Source organism: Kickxella alabastrina, assembly GCF_025024165.1.
Source record: "Kickxella alabastrina strain RSA 675 chromosome Unknown BX661scaffold_5, whole genome shotgun sequence".
NCBI lineage: Eukaryota > Fungi > Kickxellomycota > Kickxellomycetes > Kickxellales > Kickxellaceae > Kickxella > Kickxella alabastrina.
This window is the reverse complement of record NW_026251476.1, coordinates 519,298-538,906: the sequence shown is the minus strand read 5'-3', so window position 1 is coordinate 538,906 and position 19,609 is coordinate 519,298. Positions and strand designations below refer to the sequence as shown.

At 45.3% G+C, this 19,609-nt stretch overlaps 5 protein-coding genes across 5 annotated transcripts; 2 read left to right on the top strand and 3 right to left on the bottom strand.

Moving 5' to 3' along the window:
• Nucleotides 1-11,780: 11,780 nt before the first annotated feature.
• Nucleotides 11,781-13,498, top strand: BX661DRAFT_179094 (major facilitator superfamily domain-containing protein). The gene has a single exon (XM_051535086.1). It carries the CDS (start codon nucleotides 11,895-11,897, stop codon nucleotides 13,455-13,457), a length of 1,563 nt encoding a protein of 520 aa, XP_051393447.1. The 5' UTR covers nucleotides 11,781-11,894; the 3' UTR covers nucleotides 13,458-13,498.
• Nucleotides 13,499-14,621, bottom strand: BX661DRAFT_179093 (HIT-like domain-containing protein). Its single transcript, XM_051535085.1, has one exon. It carries the CDS (start codon nucleotides 14,555-14,557, stop codon nucleotides 13,565-13,567), a length of 993 nt encoding a protein of 330 aa, XP_051393446.1. The 5' UTR covers nucleotides 14,558-14,621; the 3' UTR covers nucleotides 13,499-13,564.
• A 7-nt stretch (nucleotides 14,622-14,628) lies between these two features.
• BX661DRAFT_81878 (uncharacterized protein) lies at nucleotides 14,629-15,791 on the bottom strand. Its single transcript, XM_051539499.1, has one exon. The coding sequence runs from the start codon at nucleotides 15,676-15,678 to the stop codon at nucleotides 14,815-14,817; it is 864 nt and encodes a 287-aa protein (XP_051393445.1). The 5' UTR covers nucleotides 15,679-15,791; the 3' UTR covers nucleotides 14,629-14,814.
• Nucleotides 15,792-16,087: 296 nt separating this feature from the next.
• BX661DRAFT_161290 (uncharacterized protein) lies at nucleotides 16,088-17,196 on the top strand (the record flags this gene model as incomplete). The annotated part of the gene is made up of 2 exons (XM_051533310.1): nucleotides 16,088-16,980; nucleotides 17,014-17,196. 2 exons carry the CDS (start codon nucleotides 16,088-16,090, stop codon nucleotides 17,108-17,110), a joined length of 990 nt encoding a protein of 329 aa, XP_051393444.1. The 3' UTR covers nucleotides 17,111-17,196.
• BX661DRAFT_218591 (major facilitator superfamily domain-containing protein) lies at nucleotides 17,151-19,319 on the bottom strand (the record flags this gene model as incomplete). Its single annotated transcript, XM_051538801.1, has 4 exons — nucleotides 17,151-18,448; nucleotides 18,566-18,760; nucleotides 18,911-19,163; nucleotides 19,286-19,319. 4 exons carry the CDS (start codon nucleotides 19,317-19,319, stop codon nucleotides 17,191-17,193), a joined length of 1,740 nt encoding a protein of 579 aa, XP_051393443.1. The 3' UTR covers nucleotides 17,151-17,190.
• Nucleotides 19,320-19,609: the final 290 nt, after the last annotated feature.

The following is a 19,609-nucleotide window of genomic DNA, read 5'->3' as shown; positions in this document are numbered from 1 at the left end:
ATTTCAAATCGTCAAAATATATGTTGCTTTGGGTCTCCTTGATCTCAGGCATGTTGAGGTTGTTCTTGTCGACCATGACCGCTGTTTTGCTACTTTTTCCACTTTCAGCCGACCAACCAGAATGAGAAATACAACCAGCATTGTGAAAAATGAGTCTCTCATTACACACGTTGGAATAAATGCATCACTGCTCAAGGTATTTTCATAATAAAATATGAATGGTATGTTGGTAACCCAACCAGCATGTCGAGTAGGTGTAGCAGAATTATCAGCATCCATGTGGCCTCTCTAAGCAAGTTTTCTAGTCCCATTGGTAAATTAATAACTATAACTATAATTATAAAACAGTATGATACTACTAAAATATGGAGTGTGAATATGAATAGAGAAGCAAGTGAAATATTAATCTCACAAGATTTTATGGTGTTGGCATGCTCAAAATATAATAGCCCTGAGATTACCAATTTACTATCACTATGTTTATTTTGAAGTGTACTACAGCTGGTAACTCAGACATAACACCAACTTGAGACAGATGAGTGGCAGCAGTAATGTACTGAATGGTTTAACCATGACCCAAATTGTCAATGACAGAGTACCATATCAAGAAGTATAGTAAACCCCAATAATAGGGGACATAACATGGGAATACAAGTGTAAATTTATAACAATACCAGCTCAATAAAGCAATGTTCAGAATACAATGTGACAAAATATAAATGGATTATGTGGTTCATGTTTATGTTTGAGTTGGAATTTGGCACTGTTTATACTACTAATTATGACATTGACAAACAGTTATTAGTAAACTGATTATGAAGCATTTTTACCAATAAGCCACATTTACCAGATCATTTGCACATATTAGAGGGGCATATATTAACAATTCAGTAGTAATGGTTGTTGGAACTCCGTCTTGCATACTGTAAGATGATTGCAAGACCAGAAGTTTCTAAAGTATCCTTCTCTTATATTTACCTTTCTTATCTTTACTCGCTGTCTCCTATATAAGAGACAGCTTTCCTCAGTCTCTTCACTTTTTTTCTTCAGCTTAGAACTTTATATTTTTCTTCCTTTGAAATATAACTTGCAAAGCTTCTCTTTGCTCAGCTTTGCTTGTTTCTCACACTCACAGTGACCAGTTCAGATACAGGGAGTTCCCTGAACCAACAATAATTGAGACTAGCACCCAGAGACAGATTACAGAAAAGACTGAGTTTATATATAACCATTGGAAGGAGCATAATGGCCAACAGATCCTCTAGGAAGAATGGCTAGGGATTATGCCCAAGAGAGGAGATACCAATGGTTATGACAGCTACAGACAACAGATTGTAGCAGAGATGCAAAGACAGCAGCCATGCCCCCTATTGTGACATCAAAAATGGGGACTGAGTTACATGATAGCATAGACGCATAAGATATGTTTATGATACTTCATGCACACAGCAAATTCAAAATAGTGGGCTCTTCAGCTTTTTTCATAGTTTCACTATAATTAATATATATTATAACTAGCCAAATTCACATTACATTTGGTAGCACCTCAACTTTGACAAACCATGCTTCCTCATCAACAACTAACTGACAGACAAACTGGTTATAGAAAAGCAGTAGCCATGACTGGGATGTTGCCATATGAATCAGTAATGAGATTCAGCCTAATGCTGGCACCAGACGAGGATAACACAGAGAAAGTGGCAATTGCTGTTGGACCCTATGTGAGAGATGCTGAGGAACACTTTATCCAAGCAAAGTTAGACGAGAATAAGTGAATATTTTTAGCCTCACATAAGATCCCAACAACCAAGAAAAACGAGTACCAGAGACACTGTATGGAACACAACAAGGACCACCACAACTGGGGAATGTTCAAGGAGTTCCTGACAACCAAATACTCGTGTGTGGTGTTATATTATGACACACTGCACAAATACTACCACCTGCAACAGCCTGGGACATTAGAGACCTTAGTGAGAAAAACGAGCAAAGCTGAGCAAAGAGAAGCTTTGTAGATTATATTTCAAAGGAAGAAAAAGATAAAGTTCTAAGCTAAAGAAAAAAAGTGAAGAGACTGAGGAAAGCTGTCTCTTATATAGGAGACAGCGAGTAAAGATAAGAAAGGTAAATATAAGAGAAGGATACTTTAGAAACTTCTGGTCTTGCAATCATCTTACAGTATGCAAGATGGAGTTCCACCAAGAACAGAATTCCAACGCTCCCCCTGACAAGGTGCTCACATCATACCAGAGGATGAGCAATGTCTGACAAAGGCATCTAGGGGTAATTGCTTGGTCAGATAGTCAGCAGCTTGGTCAATGGTCGAAATATACTTGAGATGATATACTTGCTGAGATAGTGCAGCATGAGGAAATTGTAGAGTAGACTTGTAGTGCTTGTTGGCATCAGTCACAGCACCAGTGCGTGTATTGTTGATAGTACTCTTATTGTCACAGAAAATGGTGGCAGGGTCAACATGTACATGGATTTCACACAGCAGGTCTTGTAGCCACATGAGCTCACGGACAGCAGAGGTCAGGGCAATGGTCTCAGCTTCAACTGTGGATTGAGGTGGCAAGCCAAGAGCACATTTCTTTGACTTCCAAGCAACTGCTCCCCCTGCCAGAGTGAATACATAGCCAATTACCATGGCTTCCACAGTATGCAGTCTAAATAAAGCATCACTGTATCCAACTAGGTTGAGATGTTCAGACCGACAATAGTGAATGGCCATGTTGCAGGTGGTCTTCAGATACTTGAGCACTCGCTTGGCAGCACCCATGTGTTTCATCAGTGGCTCTTGGTTGAATGATGCAAGCACAGAGGTGACCAGAGCAATGTCAGGCCGAGTGACCATGGCCAGGTACTGCAGGGAGCCAACAATTGAGCGGTATTCAGTGGCATTGCACTTGGCAAGGTGTGGGGCACTCTCTCCAAGCTTGGCAGAAGCAGCAATGGGCAGATCAACATTATTGGCTTCCTCAAGGCCATACTTGCTAATCAGATTCTGGATGGCAGTAACCTGGTTGATCTTGATGCCATCAGAGATGTGATGCACATTGATGCTCAGGATTGTGCTGCACATACGCAGATCCTTCATTGAGAACTCAGCAGACAGGGCAGTTTTGACCTTGGCCAGGATGTTGTCATCAGATGCAGCCAGCAGCAAGTCATCAACATAAGTCGTCAAAATGCATGTTGCAGAGCCACTTTTAAGCCAGTAGACACCTGGGTCAGCATTGCTGCACTGGAATCCAAGGCTGCCACAAAGGAAAGTATTCAGGCGACGATTCCAAGTGTGTAGTGCCTGTTTCAAACCATATAGGGAGCGGCGTAGCTTGAGAACACTCTTGGTCCAGTCACCATTCATGCCATTAGGAATCTCGACATATATGTCTTCTTCCAGGTCACCATGCAGGAAGGCAGTCTTGACGTCCATGGAGTGTAGCAGCCAGCCATGATAGGCTGCAAGTGCTATGACTATACGAATAGACTTGTAGGTCACCACAGGTGCAAACACATCATTGTAATCAATCCCAGGGTGCTGCTTAAAGCCTCTGACTACCAGGCAGCCCTTGTACAATGGTGGCTTGTCATCTGAGCCTTGTTTGACAACAAATACCCAGCGTGTGCTCAGAGGGTGGATTGAGAATGAGCGTGGGACAAGCTCAAACACCTCATTCTCAGCAATAGATGCCAACTCGCTTTTGATTGCAGCCTTCCACAAGGGTGCCTTTTCTGAGCGCATGGCCTGGATGTAGGATGTGGGGCCTGATACAGCCACACCATAGAACAGGGCACCATTCTTCTGTACCAGAGCATCTTGGTCGTCATTATAGCTGTTGCTGTTATAGTCATAGTCGACATCATGGTTGAGCATGCTGGTGCTGTCGGCCTGCACTCTGTTATCCACTCGCCACCAGTCTGTTGTAGGCTGGCTGTTTCTAGTGGTGAGAGTGCCTTGCTCATGAGCAGCAATGTCAGTGATTCGTGCTGAGGCTGCTGAGGCTGCTGAGCGACGGCTGAGCATGTGTGTTACTGAGTCAGTAGCTCTGGCAGCAGTAGACAATAGCCTCAAAGGAGATGGGTTGGTTGGCTGGTGTCTGTGGACGTTGACACTAGTGTTGGTAATATCTTGAGCACTGCAGGTTGACAGAGATGATGGATGCCCAGAAAAGGGCTCTCTGCCTAGTGGCTCAGTGGTTGATGTACTGTTTCTGCTGTTGCTGTTCCTGTTGCTGGTACATGTGGCTGTGGCTGAAGAATGGTGAACTGGAGTGTGCTGGGGTGTTGAGCTAGGACTGTGCTCCTCATGGGCAGTGACAAATGAGGCATCAGTAAACTCAGACTCACTGTTGCTGTTGTTGCTGCCACATAGGATAGACTGGATTATTCTGCTGTTTCTCTGGTGCCTCTCCTGAACATGCCTCCACTTGTCTTCCTCTTGCAGCTGTGCCAGATGCAGGTCGTCATTCTCATCAAACAGATCTGTTATGTGTATGGGGCCATGCTGTGTGGGCATGTCAGTCATGTCTGACTCATGGAAGTAGAATGGTACAGAGGGTGCACTTTCATTGTAGAATGGAAATTCTGCATCCACAAACTTGGTTCTTGAGGTGTGTAGAACATGGCCAGTGTCTATGTGATACAGCAGTGCCTTGCCATCCTTGGTTCCCAGGTACACACACTTCTGGGCATGCTTGCCAAACTTAGAACGCAGCTCAGGAGGGTACTCACTTTAGACCAGACAGCCAAATGGATGGATGTTGGCAATGTTGCTGGCACTGTCCAGCTTCTCAAAAGGTGTGATCATGCCAAGAGCATGCTTGGGCAGACAGTTGAGCACCCAGTTGGCATGCACAATGGCAAAAGCCCATAGACAAAGAGAGACGCCAGACTGCAGCAGCATGGCATTGGCCATCTCTACCAGGGTGTGATTGTATCGTTCAGCTACACCATTCTGCTGGGGTGTGTGGGGGGAGCTGGTAATCTGGCAGATGCCATTGGCCTCACGAATGCCTTTATATCTCCATTGATGTATTCACCACCATTGTCAGAATGCAATGTCTTGACTTTGGCATCCAGCTAGTGCTCCATCTTGGCCACATACAGCCTGAATCTGTCAGTGACTTCTGATTTGCACTCCATGAGATACACAAGCACACTGTGGGAGTAGTCATCTATGAAGGTGACAAAGTACTTGCTGTGCTCAGCAGATGGATGAGTCACAACACCAACATCAGAGTGAACCACTTCAAGAGGTGCCTTGGCTCATGGCAGGTGGCCATTGTGTGGCTTCTCAGCTGGCTTGGCAACAGAGCACACTTTACAGTGCTTGTCTACAGATCCCACCAGTTCCAGGCCAAGAGTATTGGCTGCATGCTTGGTGTAGGGTGCAGATGCATGCCCAAACCGCACATGAGCATCCAGGGCAGAGATAGACTTTCTTGACAGCTTGCTTGTTGGCAGCACAGTGGCAGAAGATGGGATGCTTGCAGCTGAGACCAGCTTTGGGGCTCTGGCCAGTCAATGCTTGTCATAGCAGGTGTCAGGGATTATGTAGTAAAGACCATCTTCAAAGTCTGCTGCCATGATTGCTTCACCATTATTGTACATAAATGCATGATTATCGGAAAAGAGCACATCCAGCCCATGCTGTGAAATGTTGCTGACTGACAGCATGTTCATCACTGACTTGGGCACATGGCGAACATTGCATATTACAAAGTTGCTGTCATTGTCACCAACACTGACTTGGCCAACACCACAGATCTTGGTAACTGCACCAGACATGCCCATGATATCTCTTGAGCAGGGTGAGTAGCTGACAAAATCCTCTCTGTGTGGTGTTGTGTTGGCCATAGCACCAGGGTCTAGCATACAGGCAGATGGGTTGCTGAGCAAAGGCTGAGCAGATATGCTTGAGCCAGCAACCAGGTGAGAAAGTCCGCCTATGAAAACAGACCTGGAAGAGCCCTTGCTGCCTGATGCTGAGTCAGTAGTATCATGTCCAACTGAGGGGCAGTGAGGAAAAAGCTGAGATGGTGTAGCCACTGGCCTTAGTGTGAGTAGATGCAGCAGCTTGGTGCAGTGTAAAAGCATCCTTTATAGCTGCAAAAATATCAGCAGTCTTGAGTTTGGTAGGTGAGACATTGGAGAATTTGTCACTGACAGAACTGTACTCCTCAGAGAGGCCACCAAGGCGCACAAGTGGACCAATGGTCTTAAAATCAAGGTCCAGGTTGTTGTGCTCTATAAAAATGTGGGTCTAAATCGATATATTCAAGTCTTAAAAATTACTTAACTGAAAAAGGGGGCAGCGCTGTAAACATCATGGTGTTTCTTGATGTCAGCCAGCAATAACAGAAATGTGTATAGTGGCCATGATGGCAATCTTGATTCTTGAAAAGGAAAGATAGTGGCTTGAAATGTGTGTTGGGCACCACACAGGTGGGGAAACAGGTTTCACTTGCTCTTTGACTCAATCCAGTACTCCACAGGGTTGTCACCAGATGCCATGGCAGTGTTCAAAAGCTCATGCAGCTCACTGATAAGAACATTTGTAGTACTGATGTCAAATTTGGTGTTAAGTGTGGCCTACATCTCAAAGGCTGTGCTTTCAGTAAAGCGGGCAGCCAGAGAGTCAGAAATTACATCCATGATAATGCTTGCAGCCCTCCCATTCTTAATGGAATTAGCACAAGTGAAGACCTTGCATCTGTTTGCATCATTGGTAGCTAAGTTGCCAGCCACAGCTTCATGACAGTCCTTGGCATACAGAAGGTTGCATACCTTGGAGGCCTACAGGCGATAAGGCGCATTGTGCCAATCATATTGGAGCTTATCCAACGACATGGGAACAACAACAAAAAATAATCAAAGTTGAAGTATAAAAATAAAAGGATTGATAATAAAATATCTAAAGAGAAATAGAGAAAGAGAGATAAGAGATAAGAGAGAGAAAAATAAGACTTAATCTGTGAACAACAAGCATAGCTGAGTGAAGAGAAACTTTGCAAGTTATATTTAAATAAAGAATAATATAAAGTTCTAAGCTGAAGAAAAAAAGTGAAGAGACTGGGAAAAGCTGTCTCTTATATAGGAAACAGCAAGTGAAAATAAGAAAGGTAAATAATAGAGAAGGATGCATTAGAAACACCTGGTCTTGCAATTATCTTACAGTATGCAAGACGGAATTCTGCCAAGACAGTTCCACCAAGAATGGAATTCCAACACATATTACATTCCCTGACAATAATACCAATCTAGCAATCTGTGTGGCAGCAACCACGGCAATACAAGACAGTGTGCTACAGGAGCCACATGCTAGATACACTGAAGTCCTTGATTAGCCACCCTCCAAATGACTACCACCAGGCGGCCCTGAAATGGAATTCCATGTACATGAGGGCACAGCACCTGTGGCCTAGGCAACATACTGCCTGTCATATGCAGAGATGGATAAACTAGACTGACTGTAGTGAGGAATTATGCTGGTTATAATAAATATTAATGGAAATGAGAATATGAGAAGAGCTAAAGGGCACACTATTCAGAATTCACTGTACACGCGAAATACCATAAAAATATTTTATGCGTCTGTGCAGTCACGTGACGCAGCCCCCATTTTTGATGTCACACTGACAAGTGACTGACTTACTTGCAAAGGGGTATATCCACCCATCATTTTCCCCATGGGGTGCACCAGTCCTCTTTGTCAAAAAAAAGGTTGGATCAATGCACCTGTGTGTTGGCTACCATGGCCTGAATGCAGTGATGATAAAAGATGCTTTTTCAATGCTGCATATAGACGACTTGCTTGATGACACCTACAGCACAAAATTTTTGTCGAAAATCGATTTGGCACAGGCATACCACCAGGTGTGAATTTGCAATGAAGACATTGCCAAAACTGCCTTCCACACAAAACAAGGGTCATTCAAATTCACAGTTGTACCTTTTGGACTGACAAATACCCCTTCCATTTTCCAATATGTGATAAACCATGTGCTGTGCAACCTACTTGTCTAGGTAAACAATGCATATTTTGCCAACATTTTCGTCTTTTCAAATAAATATGCCGACCATGCAAAAAATCTTGCTTCAGTGCTCGCCTACCTCAAGAAGAACAACCTGCATGCAAAACCCAAAAATGTGTGTTCTTTCAAGACATAGTCGACTTCCTTGGGTTTGTCATTTCAGACAAGGGTATTGTGACTGACCCATGCAAAACAGATGCCGTTAATGAGTGGTGCATGCCAGAGACAATTACAGACATCCATGCATTCCTTGGATTAAGTGGCTACTACTGCCAGTTTATTAAAAACTATGCTAGAATAACACTACTGCTGACTGATTTGCTATGCAATACTGACTTTTCGTCAAACGACCAGGCTAATATGGCTTTCACTGAGATGAAGCAGCAACTGTCCACAGCACCAATACTCCATCAGTATAATCCAACTTGTGAAACAAGAGTCAAGACAGATGCATCTGGCTATGCAATTGGCAGTGTCCTACACCAATGATATGACAAGGTGTGGTGCCTAGTGGTATTCTACTCAGCAAAGCTGGGGCCAGCACAGCACAACTATGCAGTCCACAAGCAAGAAGTTCTTGCAATCATTTGTGCACTGATCCTCTGGTGGCATTACCTACATGGCATTAAGTTTGAAGTGATTACAGACCACAAATCAATTGAATTCCTTAAGACGCAAAACAACATATCCCTGCACCAGGCCTGCTGGGTGGATATCTGGCAGGAATTTGACATGAAAATTATTTACCACAAGGGCACTCAAAATGCAGTTGCTGATGGCTTGTTGCACTCACTTGAATCGCAACCTGACAACATGGTATATGTAGCATCACAGTCAGGCAAGGTGCCTTACATGGCACTGATGCCACTGACAGGGCTGACTGTACCAGCTATACTGCTAAATGATTCCCCACCAAACAACATGAATAAAAACGACGATGTCACACACACATTCATACCTATAACTATGTGCATGCCCATGCTTATGCCCAATATCACGATAACCACTCCAGCTGCACAGACAACAAATCTTCCGCCAATGCCAGCTGTAGTCGACAGAGCATATTTGACTGCCAATTAGCACAGAAAACTAAACTGTGTTGAATATGTGTGCAAGTCGCTATACTACAAGAACTATCAACGTGCATGTCATGCCAAAGCCAGAACAGAAGCCAAACAAACGCAGGAGACAGTTGCTGCAGAAATGATGAGTGCAGCCATGGAGACTGATCAGCCAAAGTGTAATGCGATTTGGTCTAGCTATAATATATATTAATAGAAATGAGACTACGGAAAGAGCTGAAGAGCTCACTATTCAGAATTTGCCGTACGCGTAAAATATCATAAACATATTTTACGCGTCTGCGCTGTCACGTGACTCGGCCCCATTTCTGATGTCACACAAAGGACAACATGCACAACAATGACCTGATAGACTGATTTGACAAATTGAAACTGTGTGCACTGTTTGTGCCATGCACAACAGCCGACAACATAGAGATTCAGCTGCTACACGACAATGTGATGATGCCTTGCAAGGAGCATCCAGATGATGCCAGATTCAATGTATATTGTACAACCAAGTTTGTTGTGACATCAGAAATGGGGCTGAGTTACATGACAGCGCAGACGCATGAAATATGTTTATGATATTTCACACGTACAGCAAATTCTGGATAGTGAGTTCTTTAGCTTTTTTCGTAATCTCATCTTAATTAATATATATCATAACTAGCCAAATTTGCCTTACACTTACAGTCATAAAAAGGGCAAAATAACACCATTTATTAGTTATCTCTCTTCTCTTTTCCTAATTTTTAGATAATATAAAAGCAGTCTAGCTATTCAATTCACCCATTAACAGACAGGGTGAGCAGATAAGAAACGAGCATACGTAGGTCAGTCCTGGACCTGCCATTCATGAGATGACTGGATTCAAGTGTATATATTTATTACAAAGTTAACTAAATAATTTTCCTGCTTTCTTATGCATTTGCAAGGGATTGTTATAGACGTGTATAAACAATAACAATTCCTCACTGGGTAGTTATTGGCCATCCATAGTAATCATATCATATAATTTGCTTTTTGGCACCACAAGTTTTCTAGTAGCTGTTATGTATGCTTTTGCTTTTGCTCTGGCCACTGCTGCCCTCTTCATAGGCTCTCGGGGGTTTTCCATTACCTGCTGTTAGGTCGCCTTATATATTTCCATGCTTTGGATGATCACTATCCCTTTGCATGGTCTTTAACCTCCAGTTTAGCCGATGACCCCAGTGTAATAGGAATAATTTATCTAAACTATATTTATGATTCAAGTCCACTATAAGTGTGACATCAATTATTGCAATGTCACGTGGCAATCGCAATTGGGAATTTGCGATTGTTTGAAATTGTGATTGTTTACGATCGCGATTTCTATTTTCACGGGCGATAGTTTCAAATAGATAAGCGGAGCTCTGAAAGCTCCCTTATAGTGGATTTTAATAAAATTAGTTAGTACGAATAAGTTTTATTACAATAAGGGAGCTTAAAGAGCTCCGCTTATCTATTCAAAATTATTGACAGTGAAAGCAGAAACCACAATCGTAAACAATCACAATTTCAAATAATTGCAATTCTCACGTGATATTGTAATAATTGATGTCACGCCTAGGGATTTCTGCTCTCTGGTTCCCTTTTTTCTTGGTTGCCTGTTTCTCCATGAACATGATATGCTTGTGTTTGTTATCCTCTTCACACTCAATTGGTATCTGCATGATGACTATCATATAAATACGTTCTTGTTGGTTGAATTCATTTATATTGGTCGACAGCTATCTGTATTTGTTGAAATATAGGAATGTTCTATGAATGCGTAGATAAACTATAATGATATAAAGTATATTTAATAATAAGTGCTATGCGCTGTGAAAGGTAAAGAGTAGAAAACATATTGCTTTGGTTACTGTGTGACTTATTGTTTGTGTTGCTAAACAGCCAAGACTGGTTAATCAGTTGATCGCCATCAACCAATAGTATTCCTTTTTCTGAAGTGGGTTTTGCCGTGTGATTGGTCAGTGCTAATGGCTGAGAGGTTGGAATTATGGTTGCAATCGCTTCAGGGGTTTTGCTACACTCATCTTCTGTTAGTTTTTGCCGAGTTGGCTAGTGAAATTGCTTCTGTATAGTAGTCTATTGCTGAAATTGGTCTACACGAGGTATGCCAACTAGTGCATTTCAGAAATTAAACTCAAAAAGGGTGTGGAAACTGCAAGCCGCATAGGCTTTTCAAATCAAATCATTATATACTCATTCAACATAAACACAGTGTGATAATATTTTTGTCGCGCATTGAACAATATATACTTACGATGATTACTTCGTTTAGTTCACAGCAAAAGACAATTATTATTTAGTTCTATATAGAAGTTTTTTTTGGCTGAAAGTCATGACAGTTTATTACAAAATTTGTTATTAACTAGGTGGGGTGCGCAAAATCGCAACTAGCGCCCTTGTGTTGGGTTCCAGGGTTACCAGGGGTGGTGGGCGGTGAGATGCCGGCGCTTCTTTTTAAAGGTCATGCGCATTGTAGAGCGCAAGAACGCAAGACATTTTCAGATTGGCCGCACAGAAATGATAATTTTAGTAAATCCCATGTAAATCCCATGTAAATCATATATATTTTTGTATTAATTGCTGGTGGTTCCATTAATTTCTTGATCAATAGTATTTTATGCAACACAGAATTTGCTGAATGTGACTTAAAATTAATGCGCTCTTGGTTCTCATTAGCCGGTCATTTGTCCATTCGGCCCTTTCCTTTATACCTTTTAATCGCTTTTTTGTTTTCACTCTTATGGCCTCTTCGCTGTAAATGTCTGCTACTAAAGAATACGCCGGGTCACTAGCCGAGAACATGAGCATGGCGTTCAATCGCACAACCAGCACTTGTATCAATAGCAAAGGTATAGGGACAGGGGCAGGGGCAAATATTATAGATGCTGACCAGGTCGTTCGTGGCGAAGACAGCATGCCCGAACTCCAAGGCACGCTTGTTCTCAGCGCAGAGGAAGATAATGCATATCGGAGGTATCTGCGCAAAGCCGATTTCTACCTCGCGCTGTTTATGTGTGCTGGATACATGATGAGTTTTCTTAATCGTGTTGCGCTCACCCAAGCAAAGCCAGTGGGCGTGGCCATGGATACAAACATGTCCGATATCACTGTCCCGTTGTCGATTTTTTATCTGTCATATCTAGTCTTCCAAGTTCCAAGCAACATCGTGCTCAGACATGTGCGGCCGAGCTTGTGGCTGGCGTTCCTCGCGACTGGCTGGTCGATCACAAGCGCTTGTGGCGCGCTGGCCAAAAACAGGGGCGGGATAATCGCAGTGCGCGTATTTATCGGCGCGTTTGAAGCCGGCTTCACATCGGGTGTGATTGCTGTGTTCGCGTCGTGGTATCCGCGCAATCAGCTGGCAAAGCGGCTGGGGTGGATGTATTCGTCGGCCTCACTTGCCAGTATGTGGGCCGGGCCGGCAGCAGCAGGCTTGGGTAGCATAAAGTCGTCTGTGCTCAAGCCATACCAGATCTTGTTTATATTCTATGGTGGAATCTCGTTCTTGTGGAGCTTTGCGGCATTCTTTGTAGTCAAGGACTATCCAGACACATGCAGTTTGCTGAACAAGGACGAAAAAGCTGTTATCAACAAGATAATGGTGCAGCAAGGTACCCAAGGCAACGTTGGCGAGTTCAGCCGCGTTCAGCTTATGCGGTCACTTCTTGACTGGCGCATCTGGGCTTGGTCAATCATCGGATTTTGCGCCAACATTACCTCTTACACGGGCCCGCTGTTTGCGCCGATATTTTCAGTTGACATGGGGTTTGGGCGCGTTGCCGGCCAGGGGATGTCGGCAATTCCAAATCTTGTTTCGTTTTTGGTCGCCTTCTTTTCAGGAGATCTGATCCGTATTGCTGGGAGCACCAGCACTGCCATCATGGTCGCGCAAGTTGTCAACATTGCTGGTCTGTTGATGGCGGTCGCCACCACCCAAAGCGCAGTGCGGTTTGTTGGCTTGTGCATATTTACCGGCGCAAGTATGTTGACCACCCCAGCATTTCCCGGGTGGGCGGTTTCGAATCAGTCAGGCACAACAAGGACGGCAATAGCATCCGCCATGGTATCGTCGATTGGCGCTTTCGGTGGGTTTGCCGTCTCATACATGTATCCAGACACAACAGCACCCAGATATGTGCCCGGCCATGTGACAAACATTAGTGTGTGTGTGGCAGTGATTGCGGGCACGCTTGTTATGCGCATGTGTCTCCAGCGCTCAAACAGGCACAGGGAGCAGTCTCCAGAGGACGTGTCAAATATGTCCCCCGCCGAGCTAGCCGACCTCGGGGACAAGCACCCAGCATTTAGGTACCGCCTGTAATGTTCAAACTGCTAAAAACTTACAGCAGAGGAACGTGTCGCCAAATAATATAATTGTTACTAATAAAGATTCTAAAGGTAATAAAAATATGTTTGTGTCTGGTCCAGTTATTCCGACAAGGGCAGCGATTGCGATTGTGCGTGCCAGTGCTTCCACAAGATATCACCAGATCCGAGCGTAAAGGGGATCGATGCCCTTTGGTAGTAGTCGGGTGCGATGCATTCAATATTATCGACCACAGTGTCCAGCAAGTGCGCTCTGCCGGCCAGCATCCCCTTGCCTTCAAAGTTGACATTCGTTATGTGCACATGGAAGTGGTAGTATGACGGCTGATAGTGAATATACAGCCTGAGCTGCTCGGCCGAAACACCGTACGCCTGTGCAGCCACGATCGAGTTGTCGCGGATGTTTTTAAGAAGAGGCAAATGTTTGGCGGTCAGGTCGCGCAGCGATTTTATGTCGCGGCGGTGGACAATTGCAACCAGGTACATGTTGTCGGGATTTGTTGCGTCCCACTTCAAGTCTGGGAGAATGATAAAGCCGTTCTCGGGATCAGCGTCCTCAAACACGATGCGTTCAGACTCGACTTGCTTGGAGAGAATGTTGTACACCCACTGAAGGCGAGAGGCAGGTTGCGCGTCGATAAATGGCCTGGTGATAGTCGCGTACTTCTCAGGCGTCTCGCTAACCCATTTGCACTGCTGGCGACGGTACTTGTCAATGTGCTTTTGTGTGGCCGGGTATATTATTGCCACGCGGGTGTCGGGTTTAAATATGCTACTGTGCAGGGTACCAGTCGCCCACGAATAAATGTCGTTGTGCTCGCCTGAGTTCAGAACTGCAGAGCTCAGCAGCATGGGGTCGGTGCTGCGAATATCTTGAGACGAAAACGCCAGCCGCTCAAGAGTAACAACAGCCGCAGTCTCGCCTGGAATCGAGCCAGCATTGGCCAGTTTGTCGGGTCCAGCGATGGCTCCCAGAAGCCAGATTGTCTTTGAATTAGTATCCTCGTTTAAAACTTCTTCGAGCCGGAAGCGACGGAGCAAGCCACTGATGACCTCCTTGTTGCCAGCCGCAACCTGCGTGGGTGCTGGGGACATTGTGTATAGTGTGGGTTTTATTATTGGGAGGGAGGGCAATGCGTGTAAAGTGCGTAAAGTGTATATCGAAATTAGTACTTGACGATTTTCAGCAGTGAAAAAATAATTATTTTATACAAAGGTTGAAGCGATATGCCGAGTATGGTATACACATATACAGTGCATCGGATGTATGTAAAGAAATACGCTTTGGTTGTGGTGAGTGTGTACGCTGGAAGCCACGACGCAGGGGATAATGTAAACATGGAATACTCTTTTCATTTGCAGTACCGATCCGACTTTGATTTTTCCCGCCTGTCGAGAAGAATCTCGGTATGGCTTTTACTCGACTTTGTACTGTTTGCAGACGGAGAGTAAATGTCATTGTCGATCCCAGGGCTAGAACTAACGATGCGCTTTTTGCGAAGCGTGGCCTGACATTTGGCGGTAAACACCTGGCAGAACCCGATGGACGATGCACCGGCGTGCACCTGCAACTGGCGTCCAGTGGTTTTGTATGTCTCAACACTCAAAAAGCAATCCTCGCTGGACCCAGGCGGACGGATCGTCAGCGCGATAGCGCCGTCTCCTCTCTCTGGCAGCAGAACAGGCGTCCACATTTCGAGAGGGCCGATCGCCACAGCCTTGCATTCGACATTCCCGTGTCTGTCTGCCGAGAGATATGTGCCCGTGTACGATTTGAACGAATGCATCCTGGCCTCAGGGTCGGTCGGCTCCGTCGCCGGTACAGACTTGCGACCGACAAAGACTTGCTCGATCCTCGACGGCTCGGCCTCCATGAGCGATGTATTTTCAAGGATGAGAAAAACTGGCGGCATCGAGCCAACTTCTGAAATCGCCTGAGCCTGCGTCTCCTCTTGCGGCGGCAACGATAGAACGTAAACCAGCTCGTCCCGAAAAAAGAACGCAAGTGGTCCATCTAAATCGCTCGATGTCATCACAGGGACCCAGCCGTCGGACGTATCGCGGTCTCCGTCTGCATTGGTGTCACTGTGGTGTTGATTCTTTGGCTTTGTCTTGGACTTGTGCTTGTGTTTGGCTTTGTCGACTTTACCGCGCCGCACGGTGCATTTCTCGCCTTTGAACAAAAGCTTTTTGGCTCGCGTTTCTTGGTACTCCATAAAACTGCCGTAATGTGCTAATCTTTGGTGGTCAGTTCCAACGTGCGAATTATGACAGAAAAGCAAAATAAATTGCAAATGAGGAGAGAAAGCAAAATAAATAAAGCATGAGCCCTCATATTTTTCGCCTTTGCATTTGTTAAATAAAATTCACAAATTTTACAACCCTATTGCATTATAGATTACAAAACGCATCACATTTCTAATTTTTGAATTTGTCTCACCCTTTCCATTCCGGCGCTTTAAATTTTGACACATGGCAATTATATCCGAGGTATCTGGCGCAGCTGGAGCTGAGCTGCCAGCGGTCTGGTCCAAGGCGTGCACTGGTGCAAGCGTGCGCCTGCCGCCCACATCTGCTAACTATTTGGCAAATGTGCGCAAGTCCACAGCGCAGTACGCCAAATTGATGGAACATGCACCCCTGGTCGCCGTAAACAGGCAGAGGGCCAGGCAGTATGCTGACAGTCTTGACAGCAAAAAGTTTGACAAGTACGTCAAGCACGTCAGCAACTGGTCGCGCAGCCTGCCGCTAGTTTTCGACAATATGGCGCAGGAGCTAAACCTGATTGCGCTGCTCGACCTGCTGCAGATTGGCAGCGGCTTCCGCGGCGAGCTCCACGAGGCATCCGACAGAGGCGCGTCCGATATGGTCAACTTTGGGTGCATGTCTATGCACATATCTCAAACACAGATTGACGCCAAGGGCCTTCAGGCGCTGAGCTTGGGCGACGTTGCCCAGCACTTTGGAATACCGCTATTTGGCAAGGAACGGCCTATGATCGAAGGAAATACAGCGGTCATGGTCAGCGAGGCTAGCACGCTGCGGCCGCTGGCCGAGATAATCCTGGGAACACTGCATGACACTGGGCGTCGCTTGGAGCAGGCGGGCTTTTTGTCTCTCGCCGACTTTGTCATAAAGGTGTGCGCGGAAATGTCGACAGCTGCGCATTTGGTCGCAAAGTTAGTCACCGCATTTCCGTCGCTGCGCGATGCGACCGAAATCAACGGGGAACCGGTTTATCTGTTTAAAAAGGCTCAGCTCTTGGCGTACGACATTTACCAGCGCTTTGGCAAGACGGACCCAAAGTTTGCCTTTCCAGACATCAATGATTTGACGCTGTTTGCCGACAATGTGGTCCCTGCTATGCTACAGTACCATGGGCTTATTACGCCCAGCCATGGTATCTCGGTAAAAATTGAGAGCGGCAAGGACCTGACTCTCGAGGAAGCCACAGCGATGCGCGCCGCGTCAATAGTTGTCGCGCAAGAGGTGGTTGACTATGTCAACAATAACACGGAGTGCAAATTCATTTGCGGCGATATCCCAGTCAGCCAAGCGACGTTGGATAATTTTTGGTGGCAGGAAGGGAAAGAGCCCGAGCTGCGGGCCATCCCGCGGCTTGTGTACAAAAACACGGTTTACTTTTGAATTGGACAAACGATACGTGAACAAACATTTATATTTATATATTGACATATATTAAAAATGACAATTCCCTGTTGGTGGATCTACACTTGGCCTTCTGACTGTCTTTTCCAGACCATGGAAAATACGATATGAATGCGCTTGCCGTGATGGAAGAGGATGTCAGAGATGTGCCGGTTCTTGGTCTCGGGTACCATCAAAAGTACCACTACAAATGCACAAAAGTTTAGCGCTGCGAATGGCACAAACAGATAGTCGCCGAGCAATCTGGAAAGCGCTGGGAATAGCAAGCCGACTACAAAAATCATTGTCCAGTTCAGGGCGCTTGCAATGCCACTCAGCGTCCCCAGCGTATAGTATGGGAGCATTTCCGATGCCGTCAGCCATGGGATGGGTGCCATTCCCAGCCCATAGGTTAACTTGAAGGCAAACATGGCCAGCACTGCCAGCACCGGTACGTTGCAGGCACAGCCAATGACAATGAGCAAGCATGCCATGGCCAGTCCGCTGGTACTGATAAGCAACAGGCGCCGCCGGCCGAGTCTATCGATCAAGCTCATGCTTGACAAAACTGCAATGATACCGGTGGCAGCCAGTCCGATCGTAACCCACTGCGCAGTGTTTGGTGTTTCGCGAAGCTGGGTGGGGCTCAAACTAAACATTTTTGCCAGTATCCCAGTCGAGTAGAACACAATTCCCTTGGTTCCTGTCCATTGCTGGAACCCCATCAGGAACATGGTGCAGAACAGAAGGTGCCAGATGGTGTCTGGTGTCTGCCCCTTGAAAATGGCGACGACCCCCACGCTGGTCGGCGTGTTTGTGCCAAGAACCGAGCTAATACTCGCAACACTTGTCTTGGGCTTGCTTGGCAGCTCATTGCACTCGCTGCTCGAGTCTGGCACAAAGCTGATTTTGTCAACACAGTCGGCAATGTGTCCATTGTCAGCAGCGCTGCTAACACCAGAGGCCAAATCAAGCATAGCTTGAAACTCAATCGAGATGTCGTGGTTTGGGCGTAAAAACTGCAGCGCGCGGGCGGCCTCAGCACGCATGCCGTGCACAATCAGGAACTTTGGTGACTCGGGCATAAATGGCAGCCATGCAAGCTGAACAATAGAAATAACACCACTGAGGCCAAATAAAATACGCCAGTTTGGAACTTCCACCAGGAATACGGCGATAAGCTGTGCTAAAAAGATCCCAACTTCGACTGAGAGCTGGAGGACAGTGCCTATTAAACCACGCACCTTGACTGGAGCGCACTCGCTGTTGTATGTTGCCACCACGGTCGAAGCAACACCGCTACACTTCTTGGTTTTGGAATCATTTAAAATAGCAGAGCTTCAGTCAATAACATGCATATCGGTAGAATATGAATTTAAGAAAATAACAATGCATCCATATGCATATGCGGGGTTATGAATAGCTTCTTTGGTTATTTGCTTTTCTTCAACATACCATCCAATTCCCGAGACAAAACGCCCAACAGCCAGTTGTGCAAAAGTAGTGGATGTTCCCAGAAGCAGAGCGCCAGTGATGAAAAACACATTGTTCACTAGCAGAATGTATTTGCGACCAAATTGGTCAGCAGCTCGCCCAGCGAAGAGCGATCCCACCAGAGCACCCAGTGCAACTAGGCCAACAAACAAGCCCCTAATAAAACATCAGTGGCAATAAAGCCAGTGCAAATGCACATATATCAGCTGATTAGTAGCATTGCACAATTCAATTATGCTGTTTGACGTGCAACATATCATCTGGCAATATTGTAATTTTGCATTTGGGTTCTAACATGGCGCTTACCACATTGTGTGTCCCATTGGCAGACATGTCGGCAGTCCATTGATGAGATTCTGCGGCCCCTTTATGCAATTTCTAATGACGTCTTCCGGAATGTTGGGTTCTCCCAGGCACCAACCAAAATTCAGAGACGACAGCGCGGCAGCGGCAGAGCTTAGAATCACACCAGTGTTGAGTCCTATGTTTGTCGAATCGGGTAGATTGGTTGAACGCCGGTCAAGCTGTGGTACGCGAGATTGTAGCTCGGGCTTATGATCTACAGTGCTTATTGTGTGTGGAATTCAGAGCCATTTATGTCGATTATATTATTTTTAGGGGTCAATTGATAGAGGGTGGTTATGTGTACGGGTGTATAATTTTTAATGGCGTTGGTCATACCGTTTTCTTTGAGCGAATTTGAGGGCGCCGTCATTTAATCCTGTCTTTTTTGGCGTGTTGGTTTTTTTTTAAAAAAATATGAAGACAAGTGAAATGAGATGAAAGTAAAATACAATAGCTTTAAAAGCCATTTTACAAATAAAATTGCGGTAACAGCGGGTACAAATCATTTTATACACGATGAGGCTACAGGCGCGCGTTAAATGCCAAGTAGCATCAGGCAAGTTGGCATACCATTTTCTATTTTCTGGAGGCAGGCTTGAAGAATTATAATATAAAACAATAAAACACAATGCAGGGTGTTTGTTAGCACCAAAAAATTGC

Coding starts and splice junctions, on each gene's coding strand:
- BX661DRAFT_179094 (XM_051535086.1), top strand. CDS start 11,895: ATGTCTGCTACTAAAGAATACGCCGGGTCACTAGCCGAGAACATGAGC.
- BX661DRAFT_179093 (XM_051535085.1), bottom strand. CDS start 14,557: ATGTCCCCAGCACCCACGCAGGTTGCGGCTGGCAACAAGGAGGTCATC.
- BX661DRAFT_81878 (XM_051539499.1), bottom strand. CDS start 15,678: ATGGAGTACCAAGAAACGCGAGCCAAAAAGCTTTTGTTCAAAGGCGAG.